We start from the raw sequence: 15,559 nt of genomic DNA, 5'->3' as shown, positions 1-15,559 counted from the left end.
TCCCATGAATAGGTGGGTTTAGGAGACTTAGCGTGAGATCTCAGAAAGTGGAAATGAAACCATGCTGCCATTAAAGCAAGGTACTCTATAGTCTCTTGGACAAGATTTCAAAAGATATGCTTGAATTAAGGCCATGTTGCATAAAGTCTTCTTGCCTGATAGTTTGCTAAATGTTTTGTTTCGGAGGCATCAACAGCAGAATTTCTTCTGTTGAGGATTTCTGAATCCAACAAATGGGCGTACATCCTACTGTTTCTTCAAAACTACAGCAGATTCATTCAAATCATGGAATTTACCAATGTACTGAGAATTGGTATTCCACAATGAATCCAATGAACTGATTTTAGTTGCAATTCATAGGATTCAGGACACAACAAGACCAAAGGATCACTAAATAATACCCAATTCTAAGCACATTTCAGCTGTGGTGATAACAGTGTGCTGTGGAGCTCTTAGGATCTGTTGTTTTGTTCTGTAAACAAAATAAAAGATCTCACAACCTCTGAGGATGCTTGCCATAGAAGCAGGTGAAATGTCAGGAGGGAATGCTTCTAGAACATGGCCATATAGCCCGAAAAACTTACAACAACCCAGTGATTCCAGCTATGAAAGCCTTTGACAATACATCGAATAAAATTTCAAAACATTTTAACTATTTAAAATCATAATAACTGACATGATACCTTACCAACCCCCCCCCCCCCCCCCCGAGCATTGCAAAGCTATGATTGAAAACAACTTACTTATAAAGATTTCTCCCTCCTGGCATATTTCCAAATTCGTTGCTGATGAAGTATCTGTGAAGCAAACAGAAAGGTTATTTATGAGATCTGAAGAAATTCTAACAAAAATTGCCCACTGTCACATACAAGACAAGTCAGAAGTACTCCTGGTCAGTTGGAAGGCAGATCAGGGTGTGGGTTACAACCTGTGTTGCATGGGGTCACAATCCCCCTGAAAACACAGGTCTGCAGTCTGGGAGTGATCCTGGACTCATCGCTGATCCTGGAGACCCAGATGTTGGCAGTGGCCAGGAGTGCCTTCGCACAATTAAAAATTGTATGTCAGCTGTGCCCATACCTTGAGATGTCAGATCTGGCCATTGTAGCCCACGCCTTAGTTCACACCCTGCTTAGACTACTGCAATGCTTTCTACATGGGGCTTCCTTTGAAGATAGTTTGGAAGCTTCAACTGGTTCAGAGACTGGCAGCCAGATTACTAACTGGAGCCCCGTACAGGGAGAGATCCACTCCCATGTTACAGAAGCTCCACTGGCTGGCGGTCTGCTTCCAGGCTAAATACAAAGTGCTGGTCATTAAAGCCCTAACTGACTCATGTCCAGGCTACTTGACCGACTGCATCTCCTCTTACAAACCAGCTCGGGCACTGCGGTCAGTGGAGGAGACCCTACCCTTGGTCCCACTCCCATCTCAAGTACGGCTGGTGGGAACGAGAGAGAGGGTCTTTTCCATGGTCACCCTCCACATCTGGAACTCCCTCCCTAAAGAAATAAAGCTACCCTCCTCCCTCCTCTCCTCCAAAAAACAACTGTTCACTAGCATATGGAAAGGAGGAGGATCAGACAATGACACTACTACCAGACCTCTGGATGCGATCTATTATTGTATCCAGGCTCTGTTAGTCCTTGTTAGCCCAGTTACCATCACTGGCCACACAACCAACTCACATAACTTTGTGGGTTTTTTGTAAATCTATCTGTTTTATGTTCAGATCCTATGTCATTATATAATTTTTGTTTGATTTCATTTTGTTTAATTTATTGATGTTAAGTACTAATGTTTTCATATGTGGGGGTTTTCTGGGATTATTATGTCAGTACTTGTTTGTTTTATGGAGACGCTGAATGTTTGACTTTGTATATTGGAATCCGCCCTGAGTCCCCCTGGGGAGATAGGGTGGGATATAAATAAGGTTTAATTTAGATTTATTATTTCAGAGGTAAAATTATTGAAATATATAAGCAGATACAAGACAAAAGGGAAGATTCTAAAACCAGTTACTATGGATTTCTGTTTGTATGTATGTGCCTTCAAGTCATGTATTAACTTATGGTAACGTCATGAATTTCACAAGGAATTAAAGCAGTTTGATACTTTAACTACTATAGCTCAATGCTATGGAATCCTGGGATTTGTAGTTTGGTGGGGCATCGGACATCCTTGGCAGAAATGGCTAAAGACCTTGCAAAACTACAACTCCCATTGCTCTATGGCACTGAGCTAGATGTACCCCAAGTCTCACATGAGAAGGAATTTCACAACCTGAAAGCAGCTACCAAGGAGGATCCCTCCCATGTCCTCATAGGACCCAGCAAAACATAAAGTACAAAACCAATTACCTAAACACATATTGCTGTGAAAGTCAAATATGAAATTATAGCTTTTTGAAATGCAAACAAAATGGTTGTGATTTCTAAACAGAGAGTTGATGAACTATGACATTTACATTATAAGCTATATTGGGTCTCAAAAAAATAAAAAGACAGGATAATTATTTTATTATTTATTTGTTTATTTACTTACTTACTTCACTTGCATACTGACATTCATTCAGCAATTAAACAGAAATTATTGAAGCTACCTCCTCTTACTGTAATGCGCTAAACATTGACACCGTTTGACAGAAACTCACATGAAATTGTTTGTTAGTGCAGCTATGCTGATCACTTCCCATGTTCCATTTGTAACCGGTGTCACCTTCTAAAATTTAAAATAAAGGTAGATTAAAATATGATGATTTAAGCACCATGATATAAGATGTAACATCTATGTCACTTACCCCTGTGCTGTCAATGTGGTGGATATGTTTGTATCCTTTTGTGTCACTGATGATTTTGTAATAGCTAATCGTGTCAGCTGTGAAGTAAGGTTCAGATGGCTGAGACTGGAAAAAATGTTCATAAATCCTTTTAATATGTCATTTCATATGTTGATAATACTTAATTCAAGAATCTTAAGAAATGCAGGCACTATAATGCTTCTATGGTTCAGGGTGAAAATACTGCACCCCCAGAACCTACTATTGCCAGAAAGGGATTTAAAATTTCCAAATAGAACAAAAACATGACAAGTTAATTATAGATGCACTACTTCACTTACATGAATTCTATCATCTGCAACTAATTGCAACTGGCCACAGAACTAGATAGCCAGTTGTTCCCAATTTCATAATAGCCAGGGTCCTTTTTTAATGTAATGATCCAGAAGTATCCTAGCCGTTACCTTTGCCTTTGAGGCCCCTTCTACACTGCCATATAAAATCTAGATTATCTGCTTTGAACTGGATTATACGGCAATATCTCCCCTTTCACTTTCCCTATTTGAAATAAGGAATGTTATGTGGAAAATGAGGATTTATTGAACAAATGTTTTCTTCTACTCATATTACATGAGTTTGTTCAGAAATATTACAAAGCTGTTTGAAACAATAATTTCAAAGCAGTTTGCAACAATAATAAAATATACAATAGATTTAGGGATTTATTGTAAAATTCTCTCATGCTTCTAATGCAGTGGGATAACTAAGGCTGGATCTACACTGCCCTTTATCCCAAGATCCAATCTCAGATTATCTGCTTTGAACTGGATTATATGATTCTACACTGAAAGATAATCTGGGATCAGATCTCGGGATATAGAGCAGTGTAGATCCAGTCTAAGGCTGGATCTACACTGTCATATAATCCAGATTATATTCTAGTTGACACAATAGGTGCGTTACACTTGCCTTCTTCTGAAGACTCCTGTATTTCACTTTTGGTGCTGCCTACTGTTAGTTTTGGCTCTGGTTCCTGTTTGATTTTTCCAATGGGTCAATAAACCTTTACGTTTGAAAAAATATTCCTGACCCTTGTACTAAAGAATAATGATATGGTGTGTTGACAAAACTGTTGCTGGTTGGCCAGTCATAGAGTATACTAATTATTAAGGGTGGGGTGGGGGGAGAGAGAATAATATTGGCCCTTTATTGTTACTTTATAGTGCATCCACACTTCCGTTCTCCCCCCTTTCCCTTTGCATAACTATTCACAACGTACACAGTCTGCTCATCATGTTGCTAACTGAGACTTTATGGTGTAGAAGCAAAATGTGTTAGCTGTAAGGTCTTTCCCTTCCTGAACAAGCTTGACAGCAGGTGGGATCATCTCCCATTTGTGTAGTGTAGATTTTTATCCCTCCTGTGCTGTTTCCTTCTTCGATTGGTATATGTTTTTGAAAGCCTTCCTCAGGAAAAGAAAAATGCAAAAGAACATGGCTTGCAAGGGAACAGTGAACCATTTTTCTATATATTTTCTTTTTTAAAAAATAGTACAACACAGCTATATTGTTCTGTTTTCTCCAGTAACAGAATATGGACATGTAAGAGTCGCAAACCTGGCAACTCAACTACCTCTCTTAGTAGAACAGTAATGTCCAGACTGTTAAAGTTTTGTTGTTTTAGTTATGACTTGAATAAATATCTCAACAGGATTTTATCTCTAGCCATTCCAGATGGATGGGCAAGGATTTAGGACCGGGACTTACACAACTCTATTAATGTCAGCCCAGACAAAGGACCTATTATATTCGGTCATATATATTCACAGCGGTCATAAATACTCTTACAAGTGTAGGGATTCCACCCCACACTGCCCAAGTCTCAAGTCCTTAATGAGGAACAGTCTAGTTAGTTTAGTATAGACTATAGGTTTTCGTTCCCTGAATGACAGCTGGAAATGTATCATTTTCTTCTCTTTTCTCTCTTTCGGCTCTCTTTCTGATTGGTTGTTTAAAATGGATACTTTTCTTCTTCAAGCTTTTTTGAATCTGCCTTCTGCCTTCTTACGCTTTTAGTATGGAGAGTGTGCGGTGTGTGCTTTGAGATCTCTCTCTGCTTGTGTGTCAAGAGAGATGTACTGCTTGGTGTTTTTCCCCTCTCTTGAAATGGGTGTTAGAGTAGCTATTCTGTCTTCCAGGAGCTTGGTTTGCATTGCCCCTTAGTTGCATAAAATAGCATCCCTGAAAGTTAAACATTAACTGAGTCTGGAAGCCAGCCTGCAAGCCTCTTGCTGTAATTGGTTTAAAAAGGTATCCTTTTGGTCTAGAGACCGCCCATTTTCCTGGGGATGAGATCTCCATTTTGGAGAAGCTCTCCTGCCTTTTTTAGTATAGAAAAAGCCTCAGATGTGCTAGTGGCCAAGCTAGGCAGCTTGGACAGGCCATGGTGAGTACAGCTACCCTCTTGCCTTTGAAACTGGTGCTGAGCTCAGATAGAAAAAAGACCTGCTCTTTCTAAAGGATAGCAGCTCAGTGCTGGGGCAAGATTTCTCTGCCATTGGGAGAGGCTCCATTACTTCATCCCCAAACTAACCTTGAGCTCAGATAGGGGAAGACCTGCTCTTTCTAAAAGATAGCAGCTCAGGGTTAGGGTAAAAGATCCCAGGATTTTTCTAATGTTGGGGGAAAGTTAACTCAGCAGCTGAAGGAAAGGGGAAGGAAATAACATCTAAATGGTTTCACAAGTTGACTGTTTCTGTTTGTAACTTCATCAAGCTGTGCCAAGTCTGTCAAGAACTTTGAGAAATAAATGTTCTGTTTGATGTTCAAATCTGGACTGGCCTCAGTTGCTGGGAATTCTGAGCTTCTGAGTAAGGCACTCGCAGTTCACCCGGATAAAGAGAGAAGCACATCTTAGTTTTAACTTTATAGTGTCTGGGTGTGACGGCACAGTAGCTCAGACCCAGTTCTTTATTATTAAGAAATGAATCTATTCTTTACTATTGTGAATAAACCTTTTGTGACTTTTTAAGATTGGGCTCTGCATGTTTGCCTCCTAAGCTCTGAATTCTTTGCCGCCACAGCACACAGCACTTGACACTCTGTTTGCTAATGAACTGATGCTCAACATTTGTATCCTGTTTGTTTTTGGATGCTCTGCTGCTTTATTTTAGGATAGGCTTTCTTAACAAGACACACCCGATTTCATGATATTGGAAGCAAAGTGCCCTTCCACACAGTCATATAACCCAGAATATCAAGGCAGAAAATCCTACAATATCTGCTTAGAAATGAGCTATCTGAGTGCACACTGCCATATATCCCAGTTCAAAGCAGATAATGTGGGGTTTTATTCAGCTGTGTGGAAGGGGCCTAAGCAGGGTTAGCCTTGCTTAGTTTGGACTGGAATCCACTAACAAATATCTGGGGCTGTAGGCTATTTTCAGAGCAAGGAAAGGCCAAACCATCTCTGAATTCTTGCCTGGGAAAACCCAGTGAAGTTAATGGGGGAGTTCAAGGCACATAAATACACATAAACTTATACACAAACAAAGAACTGTTTTCAACTCTACTAATCTATGGATCACTACACTATGTAACACAATTTTTGTTCCTGGGTCCCCTTCCACATAGCTGAATAAAATACCACATTTTCTGCTTTGAACTGGAATATATGACAGTGTGGACTCAGATAACCCAGTTCAAAGCAGATATTGTGGGATTTTCTGCCTTGATATTCTGAAATACAGGACAATGTGGAAGGGCCCTGGGTTATCAATGGCATTTCCCAATTATTTCTATTATAAAAACATGGGAAAAGTGTATTAAACTGCAAAAACTTAGATGCTGCAAGACATTCTGCAGCACATTTTGCTATAGTTTTTCAATATCTCATTGAGTCTCAGGGCCCCTCCACACAGCCTTATAACGTAGAATGTCAAGGCAGAAAATCCCACATTATCTGAGTGTGGACTCAGATAACCCAATTCAAAACAGATATTGTGGGATTTTCTGACATGATATTCTGGGATATAGGGCTGTGTGGAAGGGCCCTCAATCAATTCAATGTAGTTTCTGACAGCCACAAAAAAACTAAGTTTCTGGAGTAGAACAATGACTTTCAAAGAAAGTCCCACACAGTTAAAGAAGAAACACTTTCAAATTTTGTTCTGGAGGCCCTTCCACACAGCCCTATAGCCTAGAATATCAAGGCAAAAATCCCACAATATCTGTTTTGAAATGGGTTATCTGAGTCCACACTCAGATAATGTGGGATTTTCTGCCTCGATATTCTGGGATATAGGGCTGTGTGGAAGGGCCCTAGGATGACAATTCACGTAGGAAGAAGGACATTTGGAGCTAAGTGCCTCCTTCTCTATTCTTACACTGGAAAATACCTCTTCAGAGTTACCCTCAGTAAAGGAAAGGCACCTATAGACTTAACTTTAGAGACATGGGCTGTGTAACATGTATATTTGAGCCTTGAGCAGACCTGGTCCAGAAAGGGAATTTATATATAAATGGAAAATACTCACTCTGCCTATCCAGCCAGTTTTACTTTCTTCTATACGCTGCTTATCCTGAAAGAGAAAAGGGAAAAAATAAAGTAAAAACGTATCCTGCATTGCTCTGCCTCCTGAGTCTAAAAGCCAATATGTACATAATTTCTTTTTTTTTTTCAAGTACTCCTTATCTAAAGTTGGCACTTTTTTGCATACCTGTGGGCATTGCCATGTTCCATTTTGTCTAGAGAAGTCACATATGTCAAGAACGGAAAAATTCTGAATTCTTCTGAGCCACTGAAGACAGATTCTCTCATTTGTCACCCATGTTACAACGCTCAAGTAGTGGTCCCTGGACATTAAAAAAAGGATTCTAAGCATACAATTGCGCACACATTCAAATCTTAACACTAAAAACCAGGGATTAGCATTTACATTCCTCTGAACACCTGATGTATTATACCATTTGCAATATCTGCTACATATTATTTGGTCTTTTGTAATGATATGGACATTATTAACCCCATGGAGTAATGAATTACAGATGCGGGTTTAAACCTTGATAACATATAAAAATTTGCTCTGTGGAATAGATAAACTAGTTTTCAGTCTAAAAACAGATGACTTTTTCAACTTCTTTCTTTACCTCTATAACAAAAATAAATGTCTTCAAATACTTCCAACTGTCTCTACATTTCCTTTATCCTTTTTTCTAGATCATGGATCTGGCTGTTGGAGGATATGTATCCCAGTTCGTTTTCATAATCAATTACATCTGAACGACATGTTTTGGGCTCTTATTGTGAGTTGCCACTCTTACCCAGGCAGATGGGACAGTTCAGTCCCTCAGAGTTGAGTTTTGCTACAGAATTCACAAAGAACTAGATCTACAAGATAGGCATTTTATGACATTGTCACCCCAAAAGTTGTAAGCAATGTCCTCAAGTTTCAGCCACCTGCTACGTGCATTTGTTGTTGCTGTTTTAACAGCAAAAAAACAGGTGGGACAAAATGGTCTGAACAAATCTACTGCATTTGCGTTCATTACAATTTTTTGCAAATAAGGAGGGCTGACAGCTACTCAAAACAAACGTTCCTCTTCATGTCGATGCTAAGAGCTTTTTGACAGAGGAACAGACTACCTCAGCAGGTGGTGGGCCCTCCTTGGTTGGAAGTTTTTAAACAGCGGTGGGATGGCCATCTGTCAGGGTGCTCCAACTATGGATTACTGACAGGGGCTTGGACTAGATGACCCTTGGGATTGCTTCCAATACTACAGCTTTATAGCTCTGTGGAAACCTGCACTTTTCTGGTTTGGGACATTTGGGTATTGTGACATTCCTGTGGTCACGAAGCCATTTATATTCCCCAATACATTGGGATCCGTACTGAAGTTAAGTGATACAGCAGATTAAATCACTTGAGGAGGGTTAAGTACAGGTTCATTCTTCCAAACACTGAATATCTGAATAATCCAAAATGAATAATCCAAAAGACAGAATATTTTTTTAAAAAGTATTAAAACTATCACTGAATGAAAAAGAAGAAGAAAGACAGAAAAGAATGATTTGGTGATTAATATGTTTTGTGTATGTAATTATGCAGGGCTGCTGTCACATTCATCCCTGTCACATGCTTTCTTTCCCATAATAAAATAATCCTTTGCTGGCACAGGAAAGCCAGAACACACAGAGCATAAAACTGTCTGCAAGGGCTTCCTCTTTTGGTTTTCAATAGAGAGAAACAGCTTTGCGTGAAAAGGGGGAAATGTGAAAAGCTGCTCCATTATATTTAAAATGAAAAGAAGACACTTACACCATTTGTGTATTGCTGGGTGCCTAGACCACTTTGGAATAAAGGAAATGCATTAAACCCTAGGGAATGTACTGTAAAATGAAACAAAATTGCTCAACATATTTGCTCTCAATCCTCATGTAAATATAAGCATGTGTGTGTTTTGAAATGCAGCAATAGATATTCCTGAATGCTCAGATTAAATGTATATTTAAGGAGGTGGGAACAGACCAAATGAAGGCATCGCTATAAGAAATTATTATTTATTTATTATTATTTATTTACAGTATTTCTATCCCGCCTTTCTCATCCCAAAGGGAACTCAAGGTGGCGTACAAATTGGCAACAATTTGATACCACAACATATAGAAATATCAATTAAAACATTTAACATAGCATAATAAAAATCCATATAAAACATTAAAACTATAATCATCAATGTCTTCCAGTTAATCTCATTCTCCATTAGCATCGTTTAAGCTGTTCAGTGTTTGCTCTTTCATAGCACCATGTTTATCTATTACACTGCATTTCCAAAAGTTTGTTTGAAGACCCATGTTTTTACTTTTTTCTGGAAAGTCAGGAGGGAGGGGGCCGATCTAATATCCCTAGGAAGGGAGTGCCACAGCCAAGGGGCCACACAGAAAAGGCCCTGACTCTCGTCCCCACCAAATGCGCCTGCAAGGAAGGCAGGATCGAGAGCGGGCCTCCTCACATGATCTTACGTTCCTATATGGTTCATAAGGAGGGATACATTCTGACAGGTAAGCTGGGCCAGAACTGTTTAGGGCTTTATAGGCTAAAGCTAGCACTTTGAATTATAGGTTGATAAAGTGAACTTCCCTATAATATTAATACATACATCAACATTTCAGCTTTGCTGTAGCATTAATATGGATCTTATTCTACTGGCCACAGTGGTCCACACTCTTGTTACATCCCGAAAAAATTACTGCAACACACTCTACGTAGGGTTGCCTTTGAAGACTGTTCGGAAACTTCAATTAGTCCAAAGGGCAGCGGCCAGATTACTCACTGGAGCGTCATACAGGGAAAATACCACCCCTCTATTATATCAGCTCCACTGGCTGCCGATCCAGTTCCGAGCACAATTCAAAGTGCTGGTTTTGATCTACAAAACCCTATACGGCTCCGGCCCAGCGTACCTGTCCGAACGCATCTCCTTCTACGTCCCGCCTCGGAGTTTAAGATCTTCTGGGGAGGCCCTGCTCTCAGCCCCACCTCTATCACAAGTGAGGTTGGTGAGGACGAGGAGCAGGGCCTTCTCGGTGGTAGCCCCTCGCCTGTGGAATTCGCTTCCCGGGGAAATTAGGTCATCGACATCCCTCCTCTCTTTTAGAAGGAAACTAAAAACATGGATATGGGACCAGGCCTTTGGGTAATCTGGCAGACAGACAAAGGACAATGATGACTAGAATTGGATAGGATTATGACAATGCGGAATGAACCTACGGATTTTGAGCTTGGCGAACGTTGATCACTAGATTGGTTTTTTAATTAGTTGTATTGTATAACTGGATTGTTTTAATTATTTTATCATTGTTGCTGCTATGTATTTTATCTTACTATGTGTATTCCTGGCATCGAATTGTGCCTTTTGTAAGCCACCCTGAGTCCCCCTTCGGGGGTTGAAAAGGGCGGGGTAGAAATGCTCAAAATAAATAAATAAATATTCTAGTATAGCACATATTGAGAAGAAGAGTCATATTACTTGATAACCAAGGGCCCTTCCACACAGCCTTATATCCCACAATATCAAGGAAGAAAATCCCAAAATATCTGAATTGAACTGGGTTATCTGAGTCACTTAGATAATGTGGGATTTTCTGCCTTGATATTCTGGGATATAGGGCTGTGTGGAAGGGCCCAAACTCTCTACCAGCAACTTTTTCCTATTTGTCATGAAATCCTATAAATACTTTTTTTAAAACAAAAAATCTGAATTCTAATATATCATTACACTCTTGTCCAGTTATATGAATCAATAAAAACAAAATGTACAAAATTTTTGGACATACCCAGATTTTATGCTTGGTGGTGCAACGATTTCAGTAGCATTGGAAAGAGGTTGGGTATTCACAATAAAGAGCCTTATGGTTGGATTTGTAGCACCTGCCTAGAGAAAAATACAACACTTCATACCACAATTTAGATTCTACATTGAGCATGTTTCCATTATAAAAGCACAATCAACTTGAAAGTAGTTTTAATTCTAAGACACCATCTGAAATATCAGAAACAAAATATGAAAGAAAAAGTTAAGTGCCGTCCAAGAGAGATTGTGCAACTTTGTTAAAAATTGCACAGGCCTTTTGAAAACATTCTGCAAAGCCAAAAGCAAATATTTAACTTGATGTAGAAAAGAAATACTATACTTTCCATGAGTTTGTGGAAGAAATAGATGCAGAATACATAATACTTTCCTCCTAATTTTCGCAAAGGATTCCAAACACACACATTTCCAAGTGTATTTGGTCACATTTGACCTCAGACAGTACGGAAAAGAATCAGGAAAATAACAAGAAAAGGGGGTTCGAAGGAGCAATTATGCTGCTTACTTTAATGCTTTCCTGCCTCTGAAGGGTATAGGGAGGGGAAAATATGTCTAAGGACGATACAGAAAAGTTGCAGAAGTGCCCATCTATAAAATTCATTAGTGTACATGTATGTGTAAATACACATCCTTATGCCTGTCCCAGTCCCATGAGAAGAAAGTGCCTGCTTAATTTTGGGAATCTTATTTCAACCCATTTAAGCATGGAAAAGACAAAGCCATATGGTGCTTCAGGCTTGACTTTTCCACTTGAAGAATTTGCATGCAGTCTGTTCAGTCCATAAGCTAGTGGTTCCCAACTTTTGGGCCACACACAGCCCAGTGGTGGGCCACGAGACCTAAAATCAAGTCCACAAGACATGTGGATAGTAACACAGCCCAACCAAAAAAAATTCTTGGTTTCATTTTTAGGTCTGTTCCCTGGGTTATTTGGGGTGCTGATTCAGAAAATTGCATTGGATAGACCACATCAGCCCTAGATTATTAAATATGGTTTTCTGTGGGTGAGCAGATAGCAACTACTGGGTGACATATGTCCTGTATCAGAAACTAGAGCTAAGGTGGTTTACCCAATGCCGTTTTATGAATCAGCACCCCAACTAACCAAACCCAAAGCTAAAGTTGACCAAAAACTGATTCGTAACCCTTTTGGGACTAATGTTGGAGAGTGGTCCCTGGCCAAGTGGTCCCTGGTCAAAAAAAGGTTGGGAACAACTGCTGTAAGGATATGACCATCCACCCTAAGTATATAAAGGAGCTCCACGTGAAAAGCTACTGTCACCTTCAGAAGAGGCAAGTAATGCGGAAAGACCAATTAATTCTGTATGATAAAAAGAACCGGTTAACAATTCATTTAGGAAGAATAAGACATTTTCCTTCTTTTCATCCCCATCAAAATGGATTGCAGCAAATCATTTCAGAAACTTTTAAAATTCCAAAGCTCTAATTTGCACTTTTGTTTCCTGTTTCTGTAGAGATAATATAATACTTCATTGCTGCCAGATGCTATTGACTTAAGTCACAGTAATCACAGCAAGCTGTTGAGGAGAGACAGACAATATTTTTGTTAGCAGCAACTGATTAAATGTGACTATTCTCCTAATCAAACTGCTCAACAATCATGTTTAATAAATAGCACAGACCTTAGGATATGGGATTCTAATGGTCTTTGGGTATTGCAGCGTATCTTCTGAATAAAATGAATACTCAATAACAGGAACCTTGGTATCATCCGTCTCTGCATATGCTAAAAAACTGCCATTTGGAGACCACCACAGAGCAGAATGAGTGCCAAACATTTCCTCTGAAAGAGATGCAAATGTGTTATTTTGAAGCAATAGTCGATAAGTTGGCTCCTGTCCTGAAACATTGTACTTATTAATCTGTATATCATTTCAAATGGAAGTTTAGCTGCTAATATTCAGAACACTTCCCCTAGCTTGTGTCTAATATAACAACTGAAGACTCCAAAATGCCCTTCTATGGAAATATTGTGTCACAGAAAGTCGGCTTCAATAATGAATAGCAAATTCTAACTCTGTAACTTATCATGATTTGGTATTAACTACTACCACCACCACCACCACCAGAACTATGGTTAACTAGATTTACCCCATGTTACCAACCAAGAAGTTTCTGCATATCATGTGGATGTCCAAGAGCTACATCTAGTTGGAATCAAAGTACTGGGCCAATGTATATAAGCTCTGGGAGAATGTAAGTTGCCCAAGGCCACCATGGAAGTTTCCATGGCTGAAATCAGACTCCGATCTCTCAGAGTCTGAGGGTGCACCTACACTGTGGAAATAATGTAGTTTGACATTACTTTAACTACCATGAGTACTGTAGCTTTAGAAGGTATTTTGTCTTTGTGCTAGGACCTCAACTACACCTCCCAGGATGACATAGCATTGAGTCATTTCAGTTAAAGTGGTGTCAAACTGCTTTAATTATACGGTGTAGATGGCACACTTGGCCAATCTTCAAACCACTACACCACATTGGCCCACAATAATATTGCTATTGTTATGCAATAATTACCTTCATACACCCAATCTGCTAATCCATTAAAGATTCTATTTTCTTCTCCATTGTGGGTGATTTGTATATCCGGATCATTTGGGGTTTGTCTGATGTAAATGTTGTTATTTAAAACATAAGCCTGTCAGAAACAGAGCAGAACAACAGATAATGATATTTTTGTAGGTACAGGTAAAGGTTTTCCCCTGATGTTAAGTTCAATCATGTCTGACTCTGGGGGTTGGTGCTCATCTCCATTTCTAAGCCAAAAAGCCAGCATTGTCCGTAGACACCTCCAAGTTCATGTGGCCAGTATGAGTGCATGGAGTGTCATTACCTTCCTGCCAAGGCAGTACCTATTGATCTACTCACATTTGCATGTTTTCGAACTGCTAGGTTGGCAGAAGCTGGGGCTGACTGCGGAAGCTCACACCACTCCCAGGATTCGAACCTGAAAACTTTTAGTCAACAAGTTTAGCAGCTCAGTGGTTTAACCCACTGTACCACTGGGGGCTGTAGCTCTTCAAAATTATTCCATTTTTCTTCTCAGTTGCTTTACAATTACTTTTATTTTACATATTTTACATATCAGTCTGATATGTATCAGTTTAATCCATTACCTCCGGTGGGACAATGGGTTGAACCTTGTGCCAGCAGGAATGCTGACCAACAGGTCAGGGGTTCGAATCCAGGGAGAGCGGGTTGAACTCCCTCTGTCAGCTCTAGTTCCCCATGCAAGGGACATGAGAGAAGCCTCTCACAAGGATAGTAAAATATCAAAATAAACTGACAACATCGTTGCAGATGTTCAATTCTTTCACAACAGAAGCGACTTGCAGTTTCTCAAGTTGCTCCTGACACGAAGAAAAAAAATCAGGCTGAAACTTGAGATCTTTTCTGTGGTGGATGGTGCTAAAGGTTCTTCCCAGCTATGAGTTACCCATGTTATCCTCATGCAGTTAATAAACAGCATTAGTGTTCAGTTTAAACCTACAAATGACCTATTTAGACAATTAAATGGATTTAGCAGTATTAAAAACTCTAGAATCAGGACAGTAAATAAAGAGCAACACTCAAAAAGCAGGGGAATTCCAGACAGGAAACAATCAGGGTCAGCTAACACCTCCCAACAAAGGATTCCCACAGGCAGGAAGTAGCCAGGCTTTGAAGCTGCAAGGTCATTCAATGCTAATCAAGGTGGCCAATTGCAACATTCACACTTGCCTCCAGCAGACAAGAGTTCTTTCTCCCACCTGGACATATATCAACCCCACTTGCCTTATTTCCAACAGACCTCACAACTTTTAAGGATGCCTGCCATAGATGTGGGTGAAACATCAGGAGAGAATGCTTCTGGAACAAGCTCAGTCTGGAAAACTCACAGAAAGCCAATTAAATTGATTGTTCTACCTTTTTCATATTTTTGTGCTCCTTCTTTCCTAGCTATTCCATTTCCTTTTTTATTTTGTTGTTAGCCTTTAGGGTTTTTTTATTCTTATTCAATATTCTGTGTTATTGAAGGCTATTTTGGAGATTCTCTCATTACTTTTTTAGCCATACAGATTTTGGTATACTTAAATTTTAGGATAACATCCCCTCTAACAATGTGTCTCTTGAATGTGACTGATCCAATTTTGGCTGCACACAAATAGGTACAGGGAGACCTGAAGATGTTCAAAAGAAGGGTGGTAAGTAGAGTGGATGGGCATTTCGCTTTTTACTAACCAATTTATGACCAACAGGTGACCAGGTTATGTACTGGATATTTGCAGGAAGTTGTGTGCCTGTTATTAGAGACCTGGGAGAAATGAAAACACAAATTAAAAAAAAAGACTCAAAGGAATGTAATCCATATCATCATTGTAACACTTTGATAAGTGAGCAATGTTAC

At 39.5% G+C, this 15,559-nt stretch overlaps 1 protein-coding gene across 1 annotated transcript in view; it reads right to left on the bottom strand.

The window, feature by feature from the left end:
* Positions 1-15,559, bottom strand: part of DPP4 (dipeptidyl peptidase 4) — a 71,728-nt gene that overhangs the window by 35,712 nt on the left and 20,457 nt on the right. The window contains exons 7-15 of the mRNA XM_067472079.1: positions 15,394-15,466; positions 13,690-13,810; positions 12,792-12,952; positions 11,114-11,211; positions 7,497-7,632; positions 7,314-7,358; positions 2,801-2,905; positions 2,654-2,721; positions 744-797 (exon numbers count right to left, since the gene is read on the bottom strand). Of these exons, the coding sequence (XP_067328180.1) occupies positions 744-797; positions 2,654-2,721; positions 2,801-2,905; positions 7,314-7,358; positions 7,497-7,632; positions 11,114-11,211; positions 12,792-12,952; positions 13,690-13,810; positions 15,394-15,466 (861 nt within the window). The remainder of the gene's footprint in view (positions 1-743; positions 798-2,653; positions 2,722-2,800; positions 2,906-7,313; positions 7,359-7,496; positions 7,633-11,113; positions 11,212-12,791; positions 12,953-13,689; positions 13,811-15,393; positions 15,467-15,559) is intronic.

This window comes from Anolis sagrei, chromosome 1 (genome assembly GCF_037176765.1).
Source record: "Anolis sagrei isolate rAnoSag1 chromosome 1, rAnoSag1.mat, whole genome shotgun sequence".
In the NCBI taxonomy this organism is placed as follows: Eukaryota; Metazoa; Chordata; class Lepidosauria; order Squamata; family Dactyloidae; genus Anolis; species Anolis sagrei.
Note: the sequence above shows the minus strand (reverse complement) of the source record. Positions and strands in the feature narration are given on the sequence as shown.